Here is a 13,860-nt window from a genome sequence, read left to right as displayed (position 1 = left end):
TGTGAAGCTATCTTCAGAGCTGACACTGGAGACATATCTGTTTTCAGTTTTTCCATGATATAAGGAGAAGTGTGTTAATACTCTCTTGGCCTGTGCTCTGGCCTGTGACTTGGGCTTACTCACGGGCCAGAGCACAGGAACTAAGATGAGGGTCCCCTGCTCCCCTGTGACTGCAAGTGCTGGTTTCTGCTGATGCTCTTCCTCACCCTAGGACTGTACCCCAGGACTGAGACCTGGTAATGAGCATGAGCAACTGCAACAAGAGCCTTGTACCCAGAGCCAACAAAGGGACCCCCATAATGGCCAATCTCTCCTTTCCTTCTGTACCTGAGAATTCTGGAAGCCTTGGCTGTTGTTTCAGTTGTGTCCAAGGCCTGTTGCCGATGGGGGGCCTGCCCTGGCACACTGAGCTCCACCTCCACCCTAGAGCACTAGATCTGTAGTGCCAGCCTTTTAAGTTGTTTTGGGCTAATTTTTTTTTTTACTTTATCTTTTTCTGGGTTATTCTGCCCCAGAATTTATTTTGAGGTATATCCTTGCTTTTTAGAGGTTAATTTGATAGAAATCAGATAAAATCCTTGTCCTTTTCTGCCATCTTGTTTCCATCCCAATAGGGATAATAATAATAGTACTTATCAGATTAGATAGTAATGATACTAGCTAGTATTTACATAATACTTTAAGGTCTAGTCAGTACTTAATCTCATTTAATCCTCACAACAACCCTGTGAAGTCAAGTGTTCTTATTGCCACCCCCCCTTTGCAGACAGGGAAACTGAGGCCAACAAAAGGTGACTAGCACAAGGTTATACCTATCTGAAAATCTACTATGTCACTGAGCAGCCACTAATAATACATGTGAAGTGCTCTACAAGCATTAAAGGGCTATTTAGTTGTTGGCTATTATTAATGCCTGCATTAGCTACCTCAGAGTTGTTTTAATGGATAAAATGGGATCATGAATGAAGTAATTTGGAACCATGACATATTATACAAAGGCATGTTATCAATATTGTTAAATTTATTTTTACCAAAAATGTAGACATTTAAATTCTGGGGTCCCAGCTGCTAAGATATTAGAAAAAGTGCTTAATCCATCTTACACTGTAAATAATGTAGATTTACTTTAGGGTGACCGTTTTTTGGTTTCTCTTCCCAAAGTAGGATTTGTTTTAAGCAGCATGTACACCTAACCTCTTAAAATCTGGCCTTATCTAGTTTTTATACTATTAGTTCATAGTTTGACTGTGTTTCACTATAGGAAAGATTATAATAATGTCTATGGAAATTTTTTTCTGGGGCTTTATATCATCTAGACTTCATATAAGGCTTTTTTTTGGTCTTTTCAAAATAATTGAGGATTACTTTTAAAATGGTGCTTTTATTCATTTAGATTCATTCTCAAGAGGAGCCATGAGTAATATTTTTTAAAAATCCAGGGCAAGTTTTATAAAGTGCACTTTATAAAGCAGCATAAAGAGTAAACCTCAAATCAAATTGTAAAAAGAAATTTATTCAGTGATGGAGATTCAAAGATCAGGTAGACTCTTGAAGACAGAGCAAGGCTACTTCTTGTTTTGTCTAATTATTCTTGATAGGGAGGTACTAATAGTTGTATTTGTAGCTTCAAGAGAAAAGTCCTGTTGGAGCCTCTAAATTTTGATGGCCTGTTGAAGGTTTGCTCCCCACCTGTCCTGTGTCAGTTGAGCAGCTTAGTATTCTCTGTTTGAAAGGTTTTTAACCTGGGATCCACAAACTTTAAAAAATTGATTTCAAAGTGATTTTTGACCTTCATATTCCTATGAATTTAATTTAATTCATTTATTTTTAAAATCCTAACCTTCCATCTTGAAATCAATACTGTGTATTGGTTCTAAGGCAGAAGTGTGGGAAGGGCTAGGCAATGAGGGTTAAGTGACTTGCCCAGGATCACACAGCTGGGAAGTGTCTGAGGCCAGATTTGAACCTAGGACCTCCCATCTCTAGGCCTGGCTCTCAATCCACTGATCTACCCAGCTGCCCCCTCCTATGAATTTTAAAGCATTTAAAAACATAATTCTAAGAAGTTTCATAGGCTCTATCAGACTGATACAAATATATTAAGTACCCCTGCTCTGGTAAAAATGGTTAATAATAACTATCTCATATTAACAATAACTCAAAATATAGTTCTTTAAGATTTGTAAAGAATCTTAAAGAGCTATATTTTTATTTATTTAAAGAGAACACAGAATACTGGATTAGGAGTTGGAAAGTCTGAACTGGAATCCTTGCTTGGCAACATACTACCTGGCATAAGTCACACTGACCTTCTATTCTAATCCTCAATTACCCCATCTGTAAAAAAAAAAAAAGTACGTTAAGACTGGATGATTTTTAAGGTCCCTTTGACCTCTAAATCCTATGATCCTATGAATATTTCTAAAGAATTACAATACTGGCTCTAATTTTCAACCAGAATTAAGTAATCCTCCTGGTTTCTAGTATGTCACTCTATAGAAAGTCTATATAAAGAAAAGTTGTGAAAATAAAATATGATGTAAATAAAAGATTTCAGATAACAACAAAAGATTGTTGTTATGCTCCCCTTTCCTTGAATGGTATTTGGAGACATTATCAATATATTGAGATGTTAATGGTTGCTAAAATAGATTCAATACTTGAAAACCACTTGTCAAAGAAAAAACACTTTTCTACAGAACCACAAGTTCTGCTGAAATCCAAGTAGTTTTCTTTATTTATTTAGAAAAAACTGAAAGCTTTCCTTCCTAAACAAAAAAAAAAATAGGTGATATTTCCATTTTACTTTTCCAAAGTAGCACCATAATATGAAGCTTCAAAGTATTTCTGGGGCCATCTAGTTAAACCTGTTTGCTTTACAAATGAGGGAAACTAAAACCTAGGGAAGTTGATTTTTGATTAGGGACTTGCCCAAGATCACGTAGGAGGTTAACCAAGGTCCTTTGGCATTAAAGTCACTGCTCATGCCATCATACCATGTTGCTTCCTATTTGATGAAGATTTACCATTAATGGAAAGTACAGTTTAAAGGATAGAATTATTTTGATATTTATCTTGGCAAGAAAACCAATTTAAATGTGTATATTCCTACTCATGAAAACAGGAATTTAATGAAAAAGCCAGCTGATTTATTCCACAGGTAATGCAAATGTAAATATCAGTTGTATTAGTCACTGAACTTTAAATCATGAGCTTGTGTATATTAGTTGAAACTGAAGTGACAGATATCATCATCATCATCATCATAATCATAGATGAGAAATATTTTTAAGGACTTAATTGCCTATGATATTTTGCCAGGCATCATAACAATACTCTTCATTCCTATGATCCTGTAACTTGATATATAAAGGAAAGTTCCTATGTAATTATCATTTTTCAGAGCAGAAATGCCATTCCTAGATGGGATAGGAGATACAAGCCAGTTATAAAAAATATTCACAGAAATTAACAACTAAATAAGACACTTTATTCAAGAAAACCAATGTAAAATTTGAAATAATCGAAACTTCTTCATTCTTTCTTTAGTTTTCTCTTACCAAGTTGAGAAATCTAGGAATCTTTTGGCATAATAAAAAAGGTGTAACATTCACTAAATGGATTAGAGGGATACAAATATCCTTCATCATTTGGATTCACAATACTTACTATCTTAATATTCATCTTCTTACATGATAATGGTAACTTTTTCATGAGTTATACAAAGTATAACAATAAAAATACTATATATTAATATGACATCACTGATGGTATATATATATAAATTTAGTCATTAACTTCCAATATATACTCCTTTCATTAGTTAGTGATGTAATAGTAGTAGTAGTAGTAGTAATTGCAATATTTATAGTAGTAGGAGCAGCAGCAGCAATATAACTTCTAGTTATATAATGCCTTAACATTTATAAGATATTACATTTATTATCTCATTGAGTCTTAGATAAAACTCATGGAATTTTATGGAAGAGGAAACTGAATCTTAGAGATTTGAACTGATGTCTTTTTCACTCTCAATCCAGCACTACCCACTTAACAACACTATATCCTATATAACACATTATACCTTGAAGAAGGGTAAATGGCAAACCACTCCAGTATTTTTGCCAAGAAAATCTGAAATGGGGTCATGAAGAGTTAGCCACAACAGGAAAAAGATTGAACAACAAATGTTTTATTCCTATTTTCAAAAGAAGGAAGCAAGAGGAAATTGCAAAACAGAGAATCAATGGGCATAATTTTGAAGTCTGGCAAAATACTAACATATTAAAGGAATGATTTGTGAACATTTCAAAAGGAAAGCAATGGAAACTAAAAGCCAGCGTGAGTACATCAAGTGTAGGTCATGCTAGACTAATCTTATTACTTTTTACGATAGGCTACCTAGACCAATAGGTCAGAAAAATGCTGTAGATAAATATTACTAGATTCCAGCAAATTATTTTAAAATCTTGCATGCTATCCTTGTGGGGAAAAAAGGGAGTGATGCAGGCTGGATGACACAGTTAGGGAATTTCAGAAGTAGTTGAATTACTGGACCCCAACAGTAAAATGATGTAATATGACGTAATAAAAAATAATGAGCAGGTAAATATTAACACAGAGGGAGGTTTCTAGTGGAGAGCCCCAGGGATGTGACCCTTTTCTGTTCAACATTTTTTATCAAAGAATGTTTAAAAGGCAGAGGAGGCATACTTATCAAATCAACAGATGATACAAAGCTGGGGTGAACAGTTAACACTATGGAAGATGGATGGGATCCAAAGAGATCTTGACAGGCTAGAAAAATGAGCTGAATCTAAGAAGGTAAAATTTACCAGGAGGCAAGGAAGAATAATGAATAGAATGCTAGACATAGGGTTTGAAAGACCTCTACTCAAATCCTACCTTGGCCACTTACCAGTTTTAAGTGACTCTGGGCAAGTCATTTAACCTTATGCTTCATTTTCTCTTCTGTTAAATAGAGATAATAATAGCACTCACTTCACAGAGTTGTAAGAATCAAATGAGATCTTTATATGTAGAATGTTTTGTAAAGCTTAAAACTATCATTACAATCACCTTCATCATCTTTATTATCATGATTAACTAGAATCAATGTAAAATTCTCTACCTGGGTCTAAAAAATCAACTTCACATGTCCAAAATCATTAGACAATAATTCCTATGAAAAAGATTTGTGGCTTTTAGTGGTATGCCAACCCAATAGCAGGACATAGTATGCCACAGTAGCCAAACAGCTAATGTTATTTAAGATGGCAGTGAAAAAGGCATAGCATCCAGAATTTGGGGGAAGGAAGGAACAAGTATTTATTAAGCATCTCTGATATACCAGACAATGTGCGAAATGCTTTACAAAATGCTGTCTCATTTGATCTTCACAACAATCTTGTGAGGTAAGTGCAATTATTATACCAGTTTACATTCAAGGAAACTGAGGCTGCCAGATCAAGTGACTTGCTCAGGGTCACACAGCTAATGTCTCTAAGTTTGACTCTGAATTCAAGACTTCCTGACTCCAAGCCAAGCACTCTATTCATTGCTTATATGAAAGTAATAGTACTATTGTATTCTGTCTTTGTGAAATCACATTTAGAGAACTTAATATAAATGTAATGAGAAGCTGGAGTGCATCCAAGAGAGTGACCAGAATGGTATATAACCCAGAACCTGTTGTTTAGATGAAGGAACTGAGCATGATCAGTTTGGACAAAGGAAGATCAGGGGAGGGGGAGGGATGGCACACTTGCTCTCTTCAGGTATTTTAAAGGTTATCACATGGAAGAGGGATCAGGTTTGTTTTACTTGGACCTAGCATGCAAGTTGAATTGCATAAATGAATGATGGTAGTAGGAAAAAAAAAACCTTCCTCCTAACATTCTGGAGGAACCTCAGAGTGAAAACTTCCCCAGATTTTTAGGGGGTTCCTTACTTGAGGTCATCAAGAGAAGGGTTGGATGAGGATTTATCACAAATGTTTGTTGTAAATGTGATTCTTGTTCAGGTACAGCTTGGACCAGATGGACTCTTGGTTATCTAGCAACTCCAAGATTCTGTGATCATGATCTAATCAGATAGATCTAAGTGTTATGGACTGAAAGAAGACTGAAAGCACAGTACTAGTGATAAATGCTACAGAATTCCGAGAAGGGAAAGGTTAGTGTGGTTGGAGTGCCTGGAAAAGGTTCTACACAGAAGATAAAATCTGATGGAGGTTTTAAAACATGTAGAATTTAAAATCAGCAGCAAGGAGGTGCCTGAGTGGAAGGAGTAAAGTATGCAGTCATAGAATTCATTTCTCATAAGGCTTGGGGTCAAAGAAGCCTTATTCATTGAGGGAGATTCTTCTAATTACATTTAATTTTATTTAATGTTTTTGAATGTAATTATTTAAATTTAAATTATTTAAATTGAACTACATTTTCTAAGAGCACATGGAATGGCACCAATATCTTTTGCATACTATGATTGGAGAAGGTTTTGCCCTCTGGGAAAAATGAGTGACACAGGTGTAACTTTACTGGTATGCCAAACATGGCCAAATTTCATTCTGGGGAAATTTGGGGGCTCTAGCCCACATAAAACGTTCAGCACTTCACCAGAATTTCCTTCCCAGAGACTACTCTATTAGTTTATTACTTTGTTATGTTAATGATGACTTCTAGACCCCCTAATATACAATTCCTAGTTATCCCTCTGAATGACTATTTCTTGGTAGGTCAATCATTTTCCAAAAAGAGATTATATAAGTGCTGTAGGCTGCAGAGCAGCAATCTGCTTGGATAAAATATTAGGTAGAGGTAGAAATAAAGGGTTTTGTTTCTTTCTCAACACTTGGCATATGTGGGAGCCACAGGAATTTGAAAATGGGGGTTAAAAAGCACCTCATAAGTATGAAAGGAAATAAGATATTTGTATTTGATCCCATTGCATAATGTGGTAAAAAAAAGCACTAGACATGGATTCAGAAAATACGAATTCAAGTCCTAACTCTGACTTGGGAAAGTCACTTAATATCGAGTCTCAGTCTACACACACTCATTCATACACATGCATACGTACACATATACATGCATGTGGGTATATATATGTATAAATGAATATACACATAAGTACATGCAATGGTTTTTTAAAAATATGTATGATTACTTTATCCTACCTTTTCCTTGATATTCACTTGAGTATTGAGTTCAGCCATTTTTCTCCTAGTTGCAATATGACCTATGAAGAAGAAAATAGGAGAAAGATTAACTTTACAGCTCTAATGTTAACTTTTCTATATTATTCTTATATTTTCCCTGAACCACGGAATATAATTCCCCTCTGCTTGAGGCATCAATATTCCTTAATTTTTTTAAGATAGAGAAATATTTTAAAGCTAAGACTTTACTTCAGATATGCTCCAAGAACATGTTGCAGTAACTCTTGTAGACAATGTAATGACTTTTATTCAGATTGTAAGGTAATGAAACTTATAAAGATGGATGGACATAGATCCAAAATTTATTTCTTCATATTGCATACATAAAAGTGGGGGTTTTGACAGAAATGAGGATGGGGCTGAGATTGAACACATTTATACTGGTTCAAAAGCAAATCAGATTCACATTCATCATTATGCAGATAATTTTGTTATATACCTGATTAATTTAGTAATCATTCAGTGAGTACCTGTGGACTACTTAAAACTGTATTAGCATTTTAGAAAGTGGTGGTCCCTGACCTCTAGGAACTTCCACTAGTTACAACGATAGTCCTAGCTTTTGAACAGTAAATACTATGTGAAAGCCAAGTAAATAGAAGAGCTTCCTACTCATGATGCTTTTCTCCAAACCTGATTCTTGAAATTATCCCAACATGAGAGATCTAGGTCACACTTCTAATTATTAAATGTGCTGTTTTCTTTTCTAATGTAAGGGGTGTATTGCCATTCTCCCTCTATTTAATTTCCAAGATTTTCTGTGTTCTGAAACTTATATCAGGTAAAGATGCCCCTTTGATTGACTTTTAGAATCAACTGATTGATCAAAGAACGTGATATATGACAAGACCATCTCTATATATCCTCAGGAATAAATCTCCTTGATTTGGTCAAGGAGGAAGGAAAAGAGTGACTGACAAATTACAGAAGTCCTTCTCTGGGAACTTTATTTGCTAAATAATTCCAACAGTTCCCTAGTCAAGAGGGGTCCAACCCAAAAGGGGAAGATTGAATCTTGAGAGCTGAGGATTCCAGATGGAGTAAAGCCCCAAAGAAGAAATTGCTTTTAGGAGGTATGGGGGTGGGGTGGGGAAGTTTCATGCAATTTCTGCACTCCCTTCCACTGACCATGTCACTGAAGAGGAGGTCACAGTAATAAACGATATTCCCAAATGACAGCAGAGAGGCATACTGAGAACAAACATGGGGCACAGATAGATAGGAGGAAAGCCATTCAAGAAAGAAAGCAGCTTCAGGAAGTATGGCTCCTATGACAGGAAGAATATTGGTTATGGAACCTCAGAGCCCAGCAGAGAGCTCTAAGGAGAACTTTAGGAGGACTCTACAAAGGGAAGAAAAGATTCCCAATAACTAGGAGTTGTGAAGTATTCCATTGCCACATGTATTCTTTGCACATGTGCCTTTCAAGTGAACTTTATTTTGAGACTGTTCTTTCTAGGGGCCACGTATGTACGAGAGAGTGTGCCATAGACATTTTTGGTAGGAATTTTGGTGCTCACTATTTTTCCTATAAAGGCACAAGTGAAAACAGCATAAGGCCTGGAGTCAAGAAGACCCAAGTTTAAAATGGGCTGCAGACACTTATTAGCTATATGACCTTGGGCATGTCACTTAACCCTGTTTGCCTCAATTTTTTTATAAATAAAATGAGCTGGAGAAGGAAATGACAAACCACTCTAGTGTCTTTGCCAAGCAAACCCCCAAAGGGGTCACAAAGAGTTGGACATGACTGAAAATAACCCAAAAAAGGTCTTATACCATTTTCTTAAATATCTTTATTAAGAGCTAATTGAGTCTACTGGTGGTTAATCAATGGGAAGCACACTGATTGGGGACATGAGCATCAGTACAAAAAACTTTAGTTGCTCAAATTTACATTTAGAATTTTGTGTACCATAGAACAGCTGGTACTCAGAGCTGGCCCTCTGATCAAATCAGAGCTGGGGAAGTACCTACCTGAACATCTAGGCTACATTTTTTATTGTAATGGAAAATCACTGTTAAGTTTTTAATGGCTTTGACCTCCTCTAAGCAAAAGAGAGATAAGAGAGAAAGAGATTAGTTTTAATAAAGGAGAAAGATAAGTAGAAAGGCCAATAGAGTTGTGTACTAGATACATTTAACAAACAATTAAGTAATGGCTATTGATACACACTCCTATAATTTCCTGTAAGCTTTGTTTTATATAGTCTTATTGGAGAGAACTAAAATACACTTTAAGCAACAGGTAAATATTTTGGCTTCTTCTCAAGGGATCATATTTGGAATATATTTTCATATTCAGTACCTTTTGCTGACCCTGCTGAAAGACCTGGAAAAAGTGACAAGTTCTGTTACCATTCAGGAAACTCTCTCCAAAATAGGATTCTAAAAAGGAATTCTACTTCATATGGTTATCTACAAGCTGTTAATGTTTGTAGATGCTCTAAAAACATCGTGATTTTTTTTTTAGCAAATCCCTTTTTCACTCCTTTTTTGTCATCATCACAGAAGCAAAAATAGGCCTTATAGAACTGTAGTACATCTGGTATTTTCTTTGTTTCATACACTGCTGTAGCCAAAACATTCATCACCAAGTGGCCTGCCTGCTGGTAATAAGCCAGTCCATATTTAGCTAGCCTGGTCTTCAGAAAGCACTGTTTGTCCTATTACTAGGACATTACATTAATGGTTCAGTGGCCAATGAATATTGGAAAATATTGAATATTTTCAGGGAATGAAATATGATAAGTTTAACATTCTCATTATACATGAAACCAGAAGAGAAATGGAAAACATAGCTAAATGGAAAGATAACTCACAGACTATGATAAAAGGCAATAAATGAGTAAAGGAAGTTGGTTTTATTTTATGTTCGAAGGCCAAAAAAAAATCCAGAGTATTATGGGATACTTATTCATATAGTATTATCATGTTCATGATAAGCATTTACAAAAAGACCACCCTGAAAATAATTGCAATTTATGCAACAACATCTGTTGCTAGGCGTAAAAGTAGTAGAGAAATTCTACAAAGAATTTTGTGAGTAGATAAATTGTCAATATTTAATATTCATTGACTTAAATGCAAAGGAGGACATAGGGAACAATGGTTAAAATTTAGAAAAAAATATAGTTTAGCAGTAAGAACCAAAAGAAGTAAAAACTATATAAAAGAAGCTTCACAAATATTCATAAACTTATTTTTGAGAAGAAAGTGTGGGAGGCTCTGGATATAGTAAGTACCAAATAATATTACAAAAATTTTAATGGGTTATATCCTAAATTTTAATCAGTTAATAAGTAGTTATTAGAGGTCTTCTATATGTCATTGTATTGGGGACAGAAAAACAAATAAAATAGTAAATAGCTGTAGGAGTTATTTTTGTACCAAGTATCTATGCATAATGTCAGCGTATTTACTTGTTACATTAAAGAACAAAATTAATACCAAGCCAGAATAAAGAGTAACAACAGGAAGCTAAGGTTCACAAGTGAGGTAACTTCACTGTCACAGATTTAAATAAGCTTTTGGCACTAGAAAATAGGAAGTAAAAAAAGTCATTTAAATAGAGAATTACAATTTCTGAAAGAAATTTGACCATTGTGAATCAGTTGCCACAACAAAGAGACTCAAGGGTCCTAGAAAACAACTCGGTCAACAAACTACCTTCTTGCTATGTGAAAAGATAGACACTAAGGGAAATACTGTTTTAGAATGTTAGACTCATTTATAAAATTTTATAAAGAAGATAGAGGAAGGTTGTGAGCAGTATTGTCTCACAAAAGAAAGCAACATGGGTGGAAAATAACTTGATAGGAAGCTTAGTAAGAGACTAAACTAAGCAAAATAATGACAAGGGCACTTCAAAATGAATATGAAAGGAGAACAATGAATAGAGGAAATGGGAAATATTTTGAAGATTTCTAGAACAAATTCTTTTCTCTAACAATGACAGAAGAACCATCACAGTTAAGAATTTACTCTCATATCTCCAATATGCTGCATTAAGAAGTAGGAATGGCACTAAAGAAAATCAAGGTGAGTAGAATTGTTGGATCAAGTTAGGAAATCTATGCTGCAAGTGATGTTGTTTTGAGAGCACTGGGGAATCAATTATATATTGGTAGTTCACAGTGTATTGGCAAAGAATAGGATATCAAAAGCTTGGGGAAAAAAATCTCAGACCTTAGTATTGCCCAAAAAGTGTTGACAGAGAAAATATCAATAACTTTGTGCTCATATCAACTTTCCCATCTCTATAAAATTTTATGAGACTTTCTACACACACATAAAGATCATCCAGATGAGATATGAGAAGCTAACAGGATAGGCTTTTGCAAATAACATTCTATAGTAATACAAGATTCTATCATATTTACAGTTTTTAAGAAACCAAAAAAATTTTCATTTAGTAGAACAAATGGCTTTTCTCCAACAAAATTTCAAGCATATGTCAAAATAATACAAGAATCTTTGAATGATATAACAGAGATAACTTTGATGAACAATCCTCTGATTATTAATATCAAAAGTATCATAAAATTCTTTTCAATTATCATGGAGGATAAAAGAAAGATTCCCTGTAGATAACTAAGGCTCTATAGATCCTTTGTTTACATATAACCCTATGTTACATTAGCAAGATTTAGAACATTCCAGAATTGGTTAAGTGACCCCTACAATTACTTCAAAGAGTTTGACCTAACTATTCAAACAGGGAAAAAACAACTGAGAGAAGTATGTCTATAAAACATAGTTTAATAGACAAATGGTTCACAAGTACATATATTTGGAGCAGATAATTCAAGATAAAATGGGCCTAAAATTGAATAAGAATGAGAGTGGGCTAGATTGAAAATTATATAGTGCTTTTAAGGATCATAATCCACTCCCTGAAACAAAAGCCATTAAGAAACATCTATAGTTTTCTAGTGTTGTCCAATATGACTATAAGTCAAGGACTCCTAAAGAACTAAAATTGAAACTGACTCCAATGACAAAAGAAAAACATATGGTGGGTATAAGTAGGCTGAAGAATATTACCAGTGAAAATTATAGATAATAAATGTCATACAAGATTCAAAGAGTTGTCTCTGAAAAAAAATTAGAGATATATAGCCAGAAAAAGGGGGCACTATATTTGTCATATAGTAAAAAGAAAGGCTAACGTGCTGTGCTGCCCATATTTGCTCTACTCACACCTAGTTTCAAGAGATCTTGAAGAAGGAATCTAGTATCATTGGTGGAAGCCCTGTGAAGGGTTGAGGGGAAGATGTGAACAAATGTGGTACTAGATGAGAAAGCACGAATGAGTTGTAATCTGTATCACTGCAGGGAATATTCATTTCAGTAAAGATAGAGTCCCTCCACGTATCAAAAGAACGTATGTATCAGAGGCAGAAATAACTTATTTTTAGAATCTTCAAAGTGGTCTATATACATCTTACCTCCCCAGAGAGAAGAGCTCTGTATATTCTCTCCCCATACAGTCAGCTCTTTTTACACACTCCATAAATAATCCTCTTCTACTTAGTAGACCTTCTGAAAATAATTCCTTCCCAAGAGGAAACACCATATCTTCTACTTTGGCAGGTGGGGGAAAAAACAACCAATCTAGCTATTAAATAGCAGTTGGCATTTATCTTCATCAGTTCTTCCACTTGATATTCAAAAGGGATTCTAGTTACTTTCTGGTATCTTTTATAGTTACTAATGGTATATAATGTGGAAAAGAGATAGGCAGAAGGAAATAGGAATGGGGGAAGGAGAGGATACATAAGAGAATATCTGAATGGATGTTTCCAGGGAACAGAATAATAATGAAAAATTGAATCAATCCTATGGATGTTTTGACTACATAATGCCAAAGGACTAGACATTTCAAAGCATCAGGGTGATTTTTTTTTCTTTTCACTTTTCCTCGTGAAGTTTTGGCTTCATCGAGAAAAACCTGAATTTCACTATGTGTATCATAGAGATTTATAAAGATTACTTTCCTGTGACTCATTTCTATCATATGTAACTAAGAGATCTAGAAAGTTTGGCTGCCCCCTATCTCCCAGTCCTCTTTTATAAAGATGGTTTTGGGAACTACCTCAGCACTCCAGGGTTTCATCTCTCATGGGATCATGTAGAAAGGTTGCAAGGAACTGGACCGACTGAATCTGTGTAGCATGTCTAATTGAATTGTTACAGTGATGAGGACTCTGTGAGAGACAGATTTAAAACCAACAAACCTCAGGAGGCCCATTTGATGACCAAGGTTTGGTTGGGGGCAGTGTTAGTTGAAATGAGATGTCACAATCCACAGGAAAATCATGGAAGGATTTCCATGAGACCACAGGATTAGAGAAAGCTGAGAAGATCAGAAAGGGCTTGCCCCTATGCATGGATTCAAATTCTCAAATGCTGAAGGATTATTCCAGTCTTCTTGCTGATCCTCACAAGGTGACACTCCAGTCTAAAAGATCTAAAAGTCTTCAGGACTCAAGGGAAGGAATTTCCTATGGCTGGATTTCAAGTACAATTTCAAGCCAGCAGTAAGGTTGGGGAGTAGAGGTCTTAGGGGGAAGGAGGAAAGTAGGTATTCTACCTGTTACATATAAAATTACCCAATATAGAGGACACAGATGCCCCTT

The 13,860-nt window shown here is 35.1% G+C and overlaps 1 protein-coding gene across 5 annotated transcripts in view; it reads right to left on the bottom strand.

Annotated features, from left to right (window-relative positions):
• The window catches only part of SPATS2L (spermatogenesis associated serine rich 2 like), a 244,050-nt gene that overhangs the window by 109,663 nt on the left and 120,527 nt on the right, over positions 1-13,860 (bottom strand). For all 5 annotated transcript variants that reach the window (XM_007494583.3, XM_056794169.1, XM_056794168.1 and 2 more), the window contains one exon: positions 7,178-7,239. In XM_007494583.3, the coding sequence (XP_007494645.1) occupies positions 7,178-7,216 (39 nt within the window). In that variant the 5' untranslated portion in view covers positions 7,217-7,239. The remainder of the gene's footprint in view (positions 1-7,177; positions 7,240-13,860) is intronic.

Source organism: Monodelphis domestica, chromosome 4 (assembly GCF_027887165.1).
Source record: "Monodelphis domestica isolate mMonDom1 chromosome 4, mMonDom1.pri, whole genome shotgun sequence".
Classification (NCBI taxonomy): domain Eukaryota; kingdom Metazoa; phylum Chordata; class Mammalia; order Didelphimorphia; family Didelphidae; genus Monodelphis; species Monodelphis domestica.
Note: the sequence above shows the minus strand (reverse complement) of the source record. Positions and strands in the feature narration are given on the sequence as shown.